This window comes from Capsicum annuum, chromosome 8 (genome assembly GCF_002878395.1).
Source record: "Capsicum annuum cultivar UCD-10X-F1 chromosome 8, UCD10Xv1.1, whole genome shotgun sequence".
In the NCBI taxonomy this organism is placed as follows: domain Eukaryota; kingdom Viridiplantae; phylum Streptophyta; class Magnoliopsida; order Solanales; family Solanaceae; genus Capsicum; species Capsicum annuum.
In genome coordinates this window covers 144,839,563-144,853,042 of record NC_061118.1, presented here as the reverse complement: position 1 = coordinate 144,853,042, position 13,480 = coordinate 144,839,563, and the positions used below count along the sequence as shown (strand labels likewise).

The following is a 13,480-nucleotide window of genomic DNA, read 5'->3' as shown; positions in this document are numbered from 1 at the left end:
CCCATATAATTGGGCTATGGGCAAAGTGGGCTGGTCCAATAAATTGGGCTACATTTTATCCACATAGGAAGGGACAAAGGCCCATGACCCAATAATTCTCCCCCTCCCAACTATGTGGAGGAGACCGCCATCCCGGCGATCATGCAACAATCTTCAAACTTTTCTCTTGGCAAAACTTTAGTCATCATGTCGAAACCATTTTCATCTGTGTGAATCTTCTCAAGTTCAAGCAACTTAGAATCCAACACATCCCGAATCCAATGATATCTCACATCAATGTGTTTAGACCGACCATGAAATGTAGAATTCTTACCAAGATGTATGGCACTTTGACTGTCGGAATAAAGCACATACCTCTCTTGAGCACAACCAAGTTCCCCCAAGAATCTCTTCATCCAAAGCAATTCTTTACAAGTTTCAACAGTAGCAATAAGCTCAGCTTCTATAGTAGATAGAGTAACACATTTTTGCAACCTAGATTGCCAAGACACAGCTCCCCTTACAAAAGTAACCAAATACCTTGAAGTAGACTTGTGAGTATCAACATCACCAGCCATGTCTGAATCAGTATAAGCACAAAGAATAAGATTCCCTGTACCAAAACACAAACTCAGACTAGAAGTGCCACAAAGATATCTCATAATCCACTTTACAGTATTCCAATGTTCTCTTCCCGGATTAGAAAGAAAACGGCTAACAATACCAACAGCATGAGCAATATCCGGTCTTGTACAAACCATTGCATACATCAAACTACCAACGGCTGAAGCATAAGGAACTTTCTTCATATCTTGCTTCTCATCATCACTGGAAGGACACTGCTTCGTGCTCAATTTGAAGTGCATAGCTAAAGGTGTACTGACGACCTTAGCCTTATCCATGTTGAACCTTTGAAGTACTTTCTGAATGTACTTCTCTTGTGATAACCACAACTTCTTGGCCTTCCTGTCACGGACAATCTGCATGCCAAGAATCTGCTTTGCTGGTCCTAAGTCTTTCATAGAAAAAGACTTACTCAACTCTTACTTCAATTTTTGAATTCTGCAAGTATTATGACCAACAACAAACATTTCATCAACATAAAGCAACACAATAATAAAGTCACCATCAGAGAATTTTTGCACAAAAATACAATGGTCTGAAGTAGTCTTCTTGAAGCCCTGCTGACTCATAAAGGAACCAAACTTCCTGTACCACTGCCTAGGAGCTTGTTTCAAACTATACAAGTTTTTCTTCAATTTGCAAACATAATTCTCTTTTCCCTTGACTTCAAAACCTTCGAGCTGCTCCATATAAATTTCTTTATCTAAGTCACCATGGAGAAAAACAGGTTTAACATCCATTTGCTCAACCTCTAAATCTAGACTTGTAGATAAGCTTAGAACCACACGAATGGATGACATTTTCACAACCGGAGAAAATATCTCATCAAAATCAACTCTCTTTTTTTGGTTAAATCCCTTCACAACCAATCTAGCTTTGTACCGTGAAATTGGATTACCATCTTCATGCTTCACCCGAAAAACCCACCTATTTTTCAAAGCTTTTCTGTCTATAGGCAGCTTAACCAAATCAAAGGTATGATTATCTTGCAAAGATTTAATTTCATCTTCCATAGCATCAAACCACTTTTCTTTTTCTTCACTTTTCATGGTCTCATCAAGACTCTCAGGTTCTCCTCCGTTAGTCAAGAGTACATACTCATTGGGAGAATAACGAGATAAAGGTATTCTCTCTCTAGTAGATCGTCTGAGAGAACTCTCTGAAGCATCAACAGGTTGCTGATCAACCATATAAACCTATACTGGATCATTAACAACTACTTGCTGGTCATTCTGAACATGATCATCATCTTCATTATCAAATTGATTTTCATCATGAAGATTTTCTTCAGGAGCAGTAGTCAAAGGAACTGGATCAACATCAACTAAACTCTCACTACTCTGAGAATCAACCTTCTCAGCTTTGTCAAAATCTTCAATTATTTGATCTTCAAAGAACATAACATCACGACTTCTAACAAGTTTTTTCTCAACTGGATCATAGAAACAATAGTCAAATTCATCTTGACCATAACCAATGAAGATACATTGTCTAGTTTTAACATCCAATTTTGACCTTTCATCCTTAGGAACATGCACAAAAGATTTACGCCCAAAGACTCTAAGATGATCATAAGAAATATTCTTACCAGACCAAACTCTGTCAGGGACATCACCATTATTGCCCATTTTTTAACATTCCAAAATTACCTGGAGTATAAGAAGAAAATAATTCCTTCTTAGGCGTAACATGAGAAGTAGCACCCAAGATTAATGACATTCTCACCACAAGCAACAAGAAGATCATCATTAGCAACAACAGCAACAGGATTTTCATTATTGCCTTTTTTCTTTTGTCGTCTCATATCTCTCTTATACTTGAAATAATATTTCATGATATGCCCCTTTTTGTTGCAATAGTCACATGTAAGATTCTTGAATTTAGACCTTGACTTGCTTCCACTTTTATCTCTATCATTTGAATCTCTGAACTTATTTCTCCCCCTCTCTTCAGTAACCAAAACATCAGAGTGTGAAGATGAAGAAGATGAGGCCTGAAATCTTCTTCTCATCTCTTCATTCAAGATACCACTCTTAACATATTTCATAGTTACAATACCACCGGGAGCAGAATTAGTCAAAGAAACTCGAAGAGTTTCCCAAGAGTCAGGTAGAGTATTAAGAAGCCAAAGTCCCTGAATTTCTTCATCGAACTTTACACCCATTCCGAACAGCTGGTCAAGGACACCCTGAAAATCATTAATATGATCAGAAGTAGGACTGCCCTCTTTATACCTGATATTCATCAATTGCTTAAGTAGGAACAACTTGTTATTGCCAGTTTTCGAAGCATAAAGTGTTCCGAGCTTGTCCCACATACTTCTAGCATGTGTCTTATTTACAATATGATTTCTAACATTGTCTTCAACACATTGTCTGATATAGCCACAAACCTGTAAGTGCTCAAATTCTCAATCCTCATCTGACATGGATTCAGGTTTAGTAGACGCAAATACAGGTAGATGCATTTTCTTGACAAATAGAAGATATACTACCATTCAAACACACCATCTTACTCATATTTGCTTCCATCATTCAAATCGACAATCAACAAAAACCAATGCTCTGATACCACTTTGTTGGAAAAGACGGGCACACAATCAAAGAGCCCGACAGGGTAGCAGCGGAAAATACCCAAGACTAAACTTTCCCTGTCAACTTGAACCAAAAAGAGATAAGCAAACCAAACAAAATAATGATATGGGGCAGCAAGTAACTCAACCAAAATGAAACAAGACAAGAATAAAGGCAATCGCACGAGATATAAGATTTACGTGGAAAACCCTTCAGTGTGAAGAGTAAAAAACCACGGGACCAAAACCTCCACTATAATCACCACCAAATTGTTACAATATTGTTCTCCCAAATGGCCACCAAACAAGTGCCAAACAACAAGAAACAATACATACACCACAACACTAAAACAAGAGAGTAAAAGGAGTACAAATACCAAAAATGTAGCTGCTATTCAGAGATGAAAAACAGGAGCTACAGGTCACCAAATCAAGATCTTCAAATTCCTAATCAAAGATCGAGATGAGAGTAACATGCAGTCCAAAAATCAGCTCAATCGGACAAACGAAGCGGGAAACGCAGTTTAAAGATGACTATTGTGGCTGGATTTTTCTGGGCGAAAATCTGCACTCTCTGATCCTTTTTTTGTGTGGCTGCAGAAGTTTTTTCTGTGTATGTTCAGAATAAGACCTAAAAAGGTCAATATATATGCCCCATATAATTGGGCTATGGGCAAAGTGGGCTGGTCCAATAAATTAGGCTACATTTTATCCACATAGGAAGGGACAAAGGCCCATGACCCAACACATGTAGGCATGAAACTTACTCATTTTACAATGACTTCAAAGTCGATATTTACATAAATTCATTCACTGTACTCTCACAACAATATTTACATAAATTCATTCACTGTAATTTCACAACAATAACATCAGAATTTAATTGCATCTACATCACATACACAATCTAAGCATGTATACAATCATCATGTTCCCAATGATAACATAGATACTATAACTTAATGCATCAAGCATCGGACCATGTGATGTCATAATCTCCCCAGTCACCTTCAGGTATACCCGAGGCTTTCCACACTGCTTTAGAGGCATCGACAATGTTATTTGGGCATGAAGGCTGATAATCGTGCTCATCATCACATCCCATGGTAGAGTCACACTCATCTACAACTTTAGCCTTCACACTTCTTCCATTAGCACTTATGGTGATATAATTAAGGCACCTATCTCCTCCACTATACCATCCGGTTGAAAGGGCAACAACTGGAGTATCATCAGAGTGGTATTGGTTATCACATTGTGATGGTCCACCACCATCGCCTCCCTTTTGGAAGCTATTTAGGGTTAAGACAGCTTTGGTATTACCAGTCACAGGAGGAGAACATTTGTAAGTGGTGTACATCTTTTTTGTTTGCAACAATCTGAGTCATTTTCCGGATTACATTGTCCTGGTGGTGGCTTTATGCCTCTGATTTTGCCACTCGGCTGGCAAGCCTGTAATCTTGCATCTAAGCAGCAAGTAAAAGTAGCAAAAATCAGCAGCACCAAAAGATATGTCTTCATTGCTCTTGTTCCTTTCTCTTATCTAGTTTTGTTACCAAATGTTGGTTGTGTGGAGACTTGGATGATCTAACTGGTTTATATAGTGTTTTGGTCACACAAAATTCCCATATTCTGCTCTAAGACATGAAAGTTTCTTATTGTTAAGTATGCATTCATTGAGAATTTAGCAGTCAAACGATCTGGCGTGGAACACACTTTTATCCTTTTATAGTTATTTGGCTACAGTAGATTTGAAAATATTTGATTATAACAACAACAACAACAACAACAACAAACCCAGTATTTGATTATAGTAACTTCTTTACTTGATGGTCACGGCCTTTGTTTTCTATAACTGGACATCTAAATTGGATTCTTATGTATCTTGTCTCTACAATTTACACCCACGTCTTAAACCTAAACATACTCTCTTATCGCAGAAAGGCATTCCATCTCCACCTAATATATATGACAAGAAAATGACGAGGTATTTTATCATCTTGGATTATATAGTTGCTAAGAAGAAATTGTACTCTTTCTGTACAACAGGAGCGCCACTGCACGAAATAGTGTTGAAGAAAAGCTTGGAGTGTTATAAAGCTGGTTAAAAATGGCAAATGAGCTTATATAGTGGATAAAACAATGAATTTCAGGTTTGAAGATGATCAAAAAGTCCATGAGGGGATAGATTCTCGTACCACTTGCATAATTTACCCATCCAATCTCTCCACTCAGATAAAGATTATGGTTGTTTGAAATTCTATTGACAGGACAACACAATCCTCAATAAGCTAAAAGGAATCGTATCGAATACAACTAACTGTGTTTCTAGTAAGCCTAGTTCTTTAATGATACTGGAGGGGCATTACAATTCATTTATAATGATTCGAAATTCATCACCATTCATGCTAATTCTAATTTATACAAATGACTAAAACACTAGAGCAGCTTACGGTTGCAGCTACTCATGTCTTGTGAATCCCTTCTTTAAGATCGTCATCAAGCTTGCTCCGTAGTGTGGTTAAGGCAAACTTAACTGGCAAAAGATGTTGTAACCGAGGTACTTTCCGTTGAATAGGCCTGTGTTATTGTTACTTGTATGGGCAGGCGGCAGCAGTGCTACCACATATCAAGTTTTCAAATCGACCAAGTTTAATTAACGTAACTGAAGTCATAAGTTGAGGACCCTGAAAGCTATTTTGGAGCTAAACGAAACATTGCATTTATAGAAGTGCTGAATTTCACATCATTGAGCCTAAAACAGCACGTCTTTCCTTTCTTTCAGGGGAAGTGATCATTATCATATAAGTTGAAATTAAACAACTTAAATTTCAACCATTTGATGCCAATTCGTAACTCCGCTTATGTATAATGTACTATGTATAGCTGGTTCAGTAGTAGAATAAAGTAGGAGTTAGCATAACAATAGTCTAACTTTGATGCAGCTATTTCTAAAGCACTTTATTTATATAGTTCGCCAAATAATTTTGGTAGGTTTAGTTGATTGAATGATTGATCGAGGCCAAGCAGTTATAGATTTAGATTAACTATGAAATCCTTTTGCAGATGTTTCACTAACCATTCCTGTATCATAGGTATGGATTTCATATTACTATCACTTAAAAAGTAGATGTGAACAGAATTTCATTATATTGTAATTTCACAACAACAAACATAGAAATCTAGTACTATCTTCGGCATATATTGCATATAACCTGAGTATGCACACGATCATTGTATTCAAGCAATAGCTTAATTGATAGTAATGCACTAAGCATCAGACCATGTAATGTCATAGTCGCCCCAGTCGCCTTCAGGTATACCCAAGGCTTCCCACACTGCTTTAGAAGCATCAACAATGTTATTCGGGCATGGAGGCTGATAATCGTGTTCTTCATCACATCCCATGGTAGAGTCACATTCATCTACAACTTTAGCCTTCACGCTTCTGCCATTAGCATTTATGGTGATATAGTTAAGGCACCTATCTCCTCCACTATACCAACCGGTTGAAAGGGCAACAATTGGAGTATTGTCAGAATGGAATTGGTTGTCACATTCCGATGGTCCACCACCATCTCCACCCTTTTGGAAGCTATTAAGAGTTAGAATAGCCTTTGTGTTACCAGTCACCGGAGGTGAACATTTGTAAGTGGTGTACGTCTTGCCTTTTTTGCAGCAATCTGAGTCGTTTTCCGGATTACATTGCCCCGGTGGTGGCTTTATGCCTCTGATTTTGCCACTCGGATGGCAAGCCTGTAATCTTGCATCTAAGCAGCAACTAGGAGTGGCAAAAACCAACACCACCAACATTGATGCTCCCACACAAGAGTTCATCATGGTTTTTGTTCCTGATCTCTTCTCTGTCTTTAGTTTTTGAATGTTGGTTGTGTGGAATTTGGGATGGTCTACCTGGTTTATATAGTGTTTTAATCAGACAAAATGCCAATATTCTGTTCAAGGAGTGAAAATTTTCTTATAAGCATACAGTTTTTGAGTTTAGCAGTGAAATGATCTAGTGAAGTTTATTATACTTTCTTTTTTACTTGTACTTATCTGGACTATAGTAACTTCAGATATTTGTGATTATAATTGCGTTCATCTCTTCTTGACAGTCACGGCTTTTTTTCTTTCATACAAAGACATCTATATTGGAGTTTTCAGTTTCAGCAACTTTTTATCTTCTATCACAACCTTAATGTGACAAGAACTTGATGGATTAAATTATTGTCTTAGGATTCTTCAGTGGCTGAAAACAATTTTGTATTTTTCTGCACAGTAATAGAGCAACACACTCTTTCATCTGGTCGCTATAAGTGAAAACCTGTATCCTCTTATCTGCATTTCTTTTACTAATAAGGTAACAGCAGTCTGGTTCAATGCCATGAGACTGGAAACTGGTTCCAGGCCCGATGGCAGTTTCTGCTTTGAGTTTTGTTGTATAAACCACAGACACAGGGGGCAATGCGGAGTCGAAAGAATGTAGTATTATCAATACACGGATTTTACATCTGATATCATCAAGATCCAAGAATGGAAAAGATATACAATATCAACTTGACTGTATGCACATAATAGAAAATAAACAGTACATATCTGATATACAAAACACATGCAGTTCTCAGTATCTTTGCCTAATTCATTTTACATTCCATGAGCCCTGGCAAAGCCGGAAGATGTGCTAAGAAAGCAACTAACTTGCTGCACAACATGCGAAAAAAAGATAATAATAACAATCACACTTTTGAACATTTCTTTGATTTCCCGGTCTTATTTTTCAGGTCCCCAAGCTACTCCTTGGCAATATGACAATTTTCCTTGAGGACAATGACAAAAATCAGATTTCAGAAAATATCACACCAGCTACCTATAGCATACTATCAGTCTTAGCTGGAAGTCGGCGAAAGAAATTCAGGGGTGCTGATGGCAATTTGTGGCGGAACCTGGGATGCCTCATTGCATAAAAGCCAGACAGGACAGAAAACACCTGGAAAGGTGTAGCATACAACACAATGGCGGCAAGCAGGCAGAATATAATGAATAGTACAGTGGCACGTGGGTCTCGCCAACTAAGCAGTGCCTGGACTCGCTCACCTTGTGTTGCAACATCTCCTACTACTGTCTGAATTCGACCAGCCAGACTTCTAAGACGATCATACCTCATCCTAACAAGTTCTGAACTCCGTGATGTAGGAAAGGTGTCGAATTCCTCATCAAGCTCATCAGGGTGAGTAGAATCAGCATGAGATATTCTTGTGTTCATATGAGGAGGGTACCTCGGCCTGTACTGATAGTTCCAAAGCCCTATTAGGCACATGTACAGAAACACCGTTGGGAGGATTAATTCCGGGAAACAGACAAGCATAAGGAAGAGAACATGTACTAATGATGTCGTGGTAGGATTCTTCCACATGCATACATCTCCGAACCATTTCCCAACAGAGAATAATCCACTAAAGGCGGACATCAGCCTGAAAAAGTTCGCTTTGCTGCGCCTCATGCTCCAGAGGTGTACATCTGCATCACTCATGTATTCAACCACTTCTTTTCTGAGAGGAGGTTCTGCACGGCTTAGCCGTGCAGCCACAATATTTACAGCTTGATGTCGCAGCATATCTTGCTGTGTTACAGACAATGGCTTCACATAATGCATTTTTGGTAAAAGTGGTTTAGAGTATTGAAACATCATGTTGACCATTGATGCACATGAAAATCGTATGGCGAGATGCAATTCTCCCATCTTCTTCATACCCGACGGGTGAAGGATGAGCAATGGATAAGAATGTGTGTATACTCGACCAGTTTCAAGTGTTGAGACCCGAATACGAACCTTCCCAATTTTCATGTCTCTTTTGCCATTTGAACCTTTTTCTTCAAGCTGTCCATTGTCAAACAACCCAACTTTCAGAACAGTAGCTGGGTCATAGACTTCCCAAGTGTATTGCTCATTAAACTTTGGATTTACGCTGTCAATAACCGTCCTGGTCCGCACCCACTTGTGACCATACTTCGCCACACAATATGTATCTGTTGTACCCCTTCCATCTCTTGTTTTTGATGGGTGTAGTCCATCAACATTCAGGATACCTAATTCCAAGATACCAATTGATTGTTTCCACAGCTGCTTTGCCGTCGGTCGAAGATCACTACTATAATGAGTGGACTCATCAAGTACATGGTATCCTCCATCCAGTGATACACGAAGATGGATCCTGCTGGAAAACTTATCTTTCTTCTTTGGCTCTTCAATGTCAGCTGAACCCGGTTCTTGAAGGTTGTACCATCTTGATCGAACAAATCGATCATCTGCACGCCTTTCAACAGTGTTTAATGGTATAATGACCTCTCCCAGGGCCTCATCTTTGTTGGAAGCAACACGATCCTCAACTGAAAGTATCAGATGTTCTTCAAAGGGTTCAGCAGCGACGAACATCAGATCCTCATTCCACAGAGCATTCATAGTTTGAGATCTAACTGGCTTAGTCCTCAGCACCTGGTTCCCAATCCGAGCCTTCACAGAGACATCAGGAAAGCGATTTTTCTCCGACACAACTAAGTCTTGTGCTTCAATAATATTGACACGAACATACCACAGCCTAGGAGAATGGTACACTTTTCCGCGGATTTGGGTGGATGGCACTGACATATCTATTGGACTAGCTACATCTGTATGGAAAGCATCAGGAAATGCTTCGTCAGCTTGTGTGCCAATCCACACTGCAAGCATCAGTTCCCCCTTCTTTTTCTCCCCTTTCTTGTTTTCCAGGCGATACCACTCTGGAGCCAGTGGACTATCTGGAGCAACTCGGGTTGGAACTTCATGCAGATCAATTCGAACAATCCCAACAAAATCATCTTTCAACATATCCTTATCCTTAACCACAACATCCAAAAGATTAGACTGTATTCTTTCTTTAGCAAAAGCAAAGACTGTATTCCATTCTGGGCTTTGATTTTTCTCGAAGTGCTTAGTGACTCCTTTGTAATTCCCAACTCTTACTTCAACGTATGGGTCAAGACTTCCTGTGATATCTTTAGAGGGCAAATCCTGTGCTTTCACCACTCTTACAAACAGGAATTGCATAGGCTCAACAAGGTCATATGTGCTGGATGTTCTACCACCTCGAATAACTCGGCCCCCCACTACACGCCCTCCTCCCAGGACAGGGCTAGTCTCTTTCAATGAATATTCAGCTGGCTGCGAAGATGAACCTGAGTACATCCGCACTACTTTTGGCCCCTGAGAGGTAGCTTTCATCTGATCAGCCCCAAATCTTATCGGTTGATTGGAATCTGCAAAGGAAGAATGAGGCTGTTGTTGCTGGTGCTTTGAGTTTGGCAGGTGGTGGAATGTGCGTCTAGTCCCCTTTTTACCATTACTGACTGTTTCAGAGATGAAATCAGCAACTTGTTGTGTATGTTCATCACTCAGGCTTGAAAGAGAACTGATATGTGATGAAGAATCCGTTGCAGGAAACGAGTTTGATACCCTAACAGATGGATCATCAGTTATAAAGACTTTCAAGCCAAGCTCTCCCCTAGCACGAGAGAAAACGCCTGCCTTCTCCAAAGGGTAATGCAAAACAACAGCATCAGAGTATGGAACAAAGGATGATCCATTGATTTTGACCTTCCCAAGAGATGATTTAGCTTGGTTTGATTTGTTATTGTTGTAAACAAGAGCTTCAAGTGTGAGGATGGACAATTCATTGGGATCGGAAACGTTGAAATAGAAAGTCTCATTCCAAGCAGGGTTCAGATCCTTTTCTTTGATTGTGGTACGGAATCTTTGGCCATCAAAGTGAAGCTCTACAAAGGGACTAGATGAGCCTTGGCCATCTTTAGACAAAAGATTGTGGGCACCGACAACTTCAACCCCAAGCTTGAGGTTACTCATGGAGTATGATCGGGATAATTCTGGCTCAATTCAAAGCGGGCAGATTCAGCAAATCCAGTCAAGCAAGTGAAAACTGCAAAACAACATTAATGTCATTATAAGGGAATATTCTCACAGTGGAACACTACAAAGCCAACTTCAAAATTCTACTACATAAATACGGCAATTCAGTCGCAAAATGAAGATGCAAATGAACTTCAAAACTCTACTACATAAAAATGGCAATTCAATCGCAAAATGAAGATGCAAATGGAGCACAGACAAAACAGTAATGCACTTTCGTAAAAGAAATGACCCAACATAACTTTTATGTCATATCAAAGAAAACACCCAGGAAAATCCACAACATCCTAAAAGCTTCCTTTTCACCAAATAACATGAATAGACAAAGATAAACTTCTGTTAATGACATAGGTTTCTTGAGGACGTTGGACCAATCAACAGAACATATGTGTGTGTCTGTGTGTGTGAGAGAGAGAGAGAGAGAGCACTCTTTATTGCAAATCAATTCAAGATTCCACCCACAATGGAAGTATCAATGCAAGGCAAACTACTTAAGAGACACCATGCTCAATTCAAAAGAAAGTATTTATACAGTATATACAAGAAAGGAGACTGTCCAGAGGAAGTGTTTGTGAAGTAGGTAAGGCAGGGCAGTGGTCAAAAGGAAGAACTTATCATAGCCATTAAATTATGGAGAAACAATGCATACATGTAGAATAAACAGTAATGGCATAATGGTTCGTAGAAAGGAGAGATGGTTGGCATCTTCCCCGTCCAACAAAGACGGGAACGGCCTTCAAGCTTTACCTATTATCAGATACATCAGGTCACTCTTTGTTTTTTAATCTTCTCTTTAATTAATGTTCAAAAGTAATACAAGAAAAGGAGTTCAAGAGTCAAACCAAGAATCAACCGTCTTTGAAGGAGAAAATTGGACAGGAGGAATCTATAAGAACATAGATAACTTTACGTAAAAAGACAACTTTTTCTAAAGATGTCACAGCATATCCTTAAAGTTCTCATGTCAAAAGCCAACTCAAGATAGATAAACAAAAAGAATCTGAATCAACCAAAAGGAACTTTCTGAAGAATCTTTGACAATTTTTCATATTATTTCACAAATCATTTTTTTACAACTGGATTCGCTTAATTGTTTACCTATGAGGTAGGGCAAGGCCTGTGTACACTCTTATCCTTTCCAGACCCCCACTATGCTGGACAACACTGGGTATGTTGTTGTTGTTGACCCCACTTAGAAACAATTATACCTGCAAATCATGGCAGCCATCAAAGTTGACCTAACCAGATACCAATCTTTGTTTCACAAAACTACTGATTTCTGAAGAAAAAAAAGAACACCCACAGCATAGATTATAAACAACTCAATTTACATTAAAAGTAGATAGTTAAGCTGACAGTGTTATAGACACCTAACACTAATTAAAAAAAAAAAGAAATAAAGTCAGAGAAAGTTGAACTCAAACCCCAAAATCAACAAGAACATAATCCAATCAATTTTTCACTGATTTTCAACAATTAACAACAAAATTATCTAACCAAGAACAAAAAATACACTAGTATGACTATTATACTAGTGGCACAACCTAGTCAAAACCCACAAAAAAAAAAAAAGAATTACACACAGTGAAACAGGCAAAAACAAATCAAACATTACATAGCACAAGATACTAGCAGAATAATACTTCAACAGGAAACAAAAGGCAGAATATTCATAAAATAAAAAATTTACCTTTATCCTTCTTAACTGAATCTTCTTTAGAATAATAATCTATATGGGTTCTCAAATTCTTTGATACTTAACATAAAAAAAAATGAAAAAAAAAGACCCCTTTATTAGTATCATCTAACATGAGTGGAGGAAAAAGGAAGAAATGAAGAAGAAAATGAAGCGAATGGTTGAAGATGGTGCAAGGAAAGAGAGAAACGAAGAGACAAAGATTATATATGCATTCAGAGTCGTGGAAAACGAGATAATTATAATATTCTCCCCATTTTTAAATAGTTATTTTAGCTAACTTTTAAAATTAAATATTTAGACTACGTAATAAATGCATCAAAATTTATATTATTTAATTCTAAAAAAATTATGATTAAATATTTAGAAACGAAGAAAATATTAAAATATTAGTAGGTGTCAGTGCATATATAATGTATTCAGAGTCGGAGCCGGAATGTCATATTTAAAAAAAAAATAGATTTCAATTAAGAATCGAAAAAGATTCAACACGTATTATAATCGTAAATTTAATCATTTATAAATAGTATATTTTAAACTCAGCCGAATCCTCCGTCGTGCATGTATATACTTCTACAAAAGAAGAAAAAGATAGAATGCAAAAGGCGTTTGAAGTGTTACCATAAAAGGACAAGTAGAAGCTGACAAA

At 38.1% G+C, this 13,480-nt stretch overlaps 1 protein-coding gene and 2 pseudogenes across 2 annotated transcripts; 1 reads left to right on the top strand and 2 right to left on the bottom strand.

Moving 5' to 3' along the window:
- Nucleotides 1-4,142: 4,142 nt before the first annotated feature.
- On the bottom strand, nt 4,143-7,141 carry LOC107879731 (annotated as a pseudogene).
- A 611-nt stretch (nt 7,142-7,752) lies between these two features.
- On the bottom strand, nt 7,753-13,300 carry LOC107839168 (FT-interacting protein 7). 2 transcript variants are annotated; one of them, XM_016682551.2, is made up of 3 exons: nt 12,826-13,300; nt 12,234-12,343; nt 7,753-11,145 (listed from the first exon to the last, which is right to left on the bottom strand). In XM_016682551.2, exon 3 carries the CDS (start codon nt 11,070-11,072, stop codon nt 8,043-8,045), a length of 3,030 nt encoding a protein of 1,009 aa, XP_016538037.2. In that variant the 5' UTR covers nt 11,073-11,145; nt 12,234-12,343; nt 12,826-13,300; the 3' UTR covers nt 7,753-8,042. The 2 variants fall into 2 exon arrangements, with proteins under 2 accessions (XP_016538037.2, XP_016538039.2); XM_016682553.2 differs by lacking the exon at nt 12,234-12,343 and having other exon boundaries at nt 12,826-13,035.
- Nucleotides 11,811-11,930, top strand: LOC124886897 (annotated as a pseudogene).
- Nucleotides 13,301-13,480: the final 180 nt, after the last annotated feature.

Bases quoted from the DNA above. Each gene is read 5' to 3' on its own strand.
- LOC107839168 (XM_016682551.2), bottom strand. From the start codon at position 11,072: ATGAGTAACCTCAAGCTTGGGGTTGAAGTTGTCGGTGCCCACAATCTT.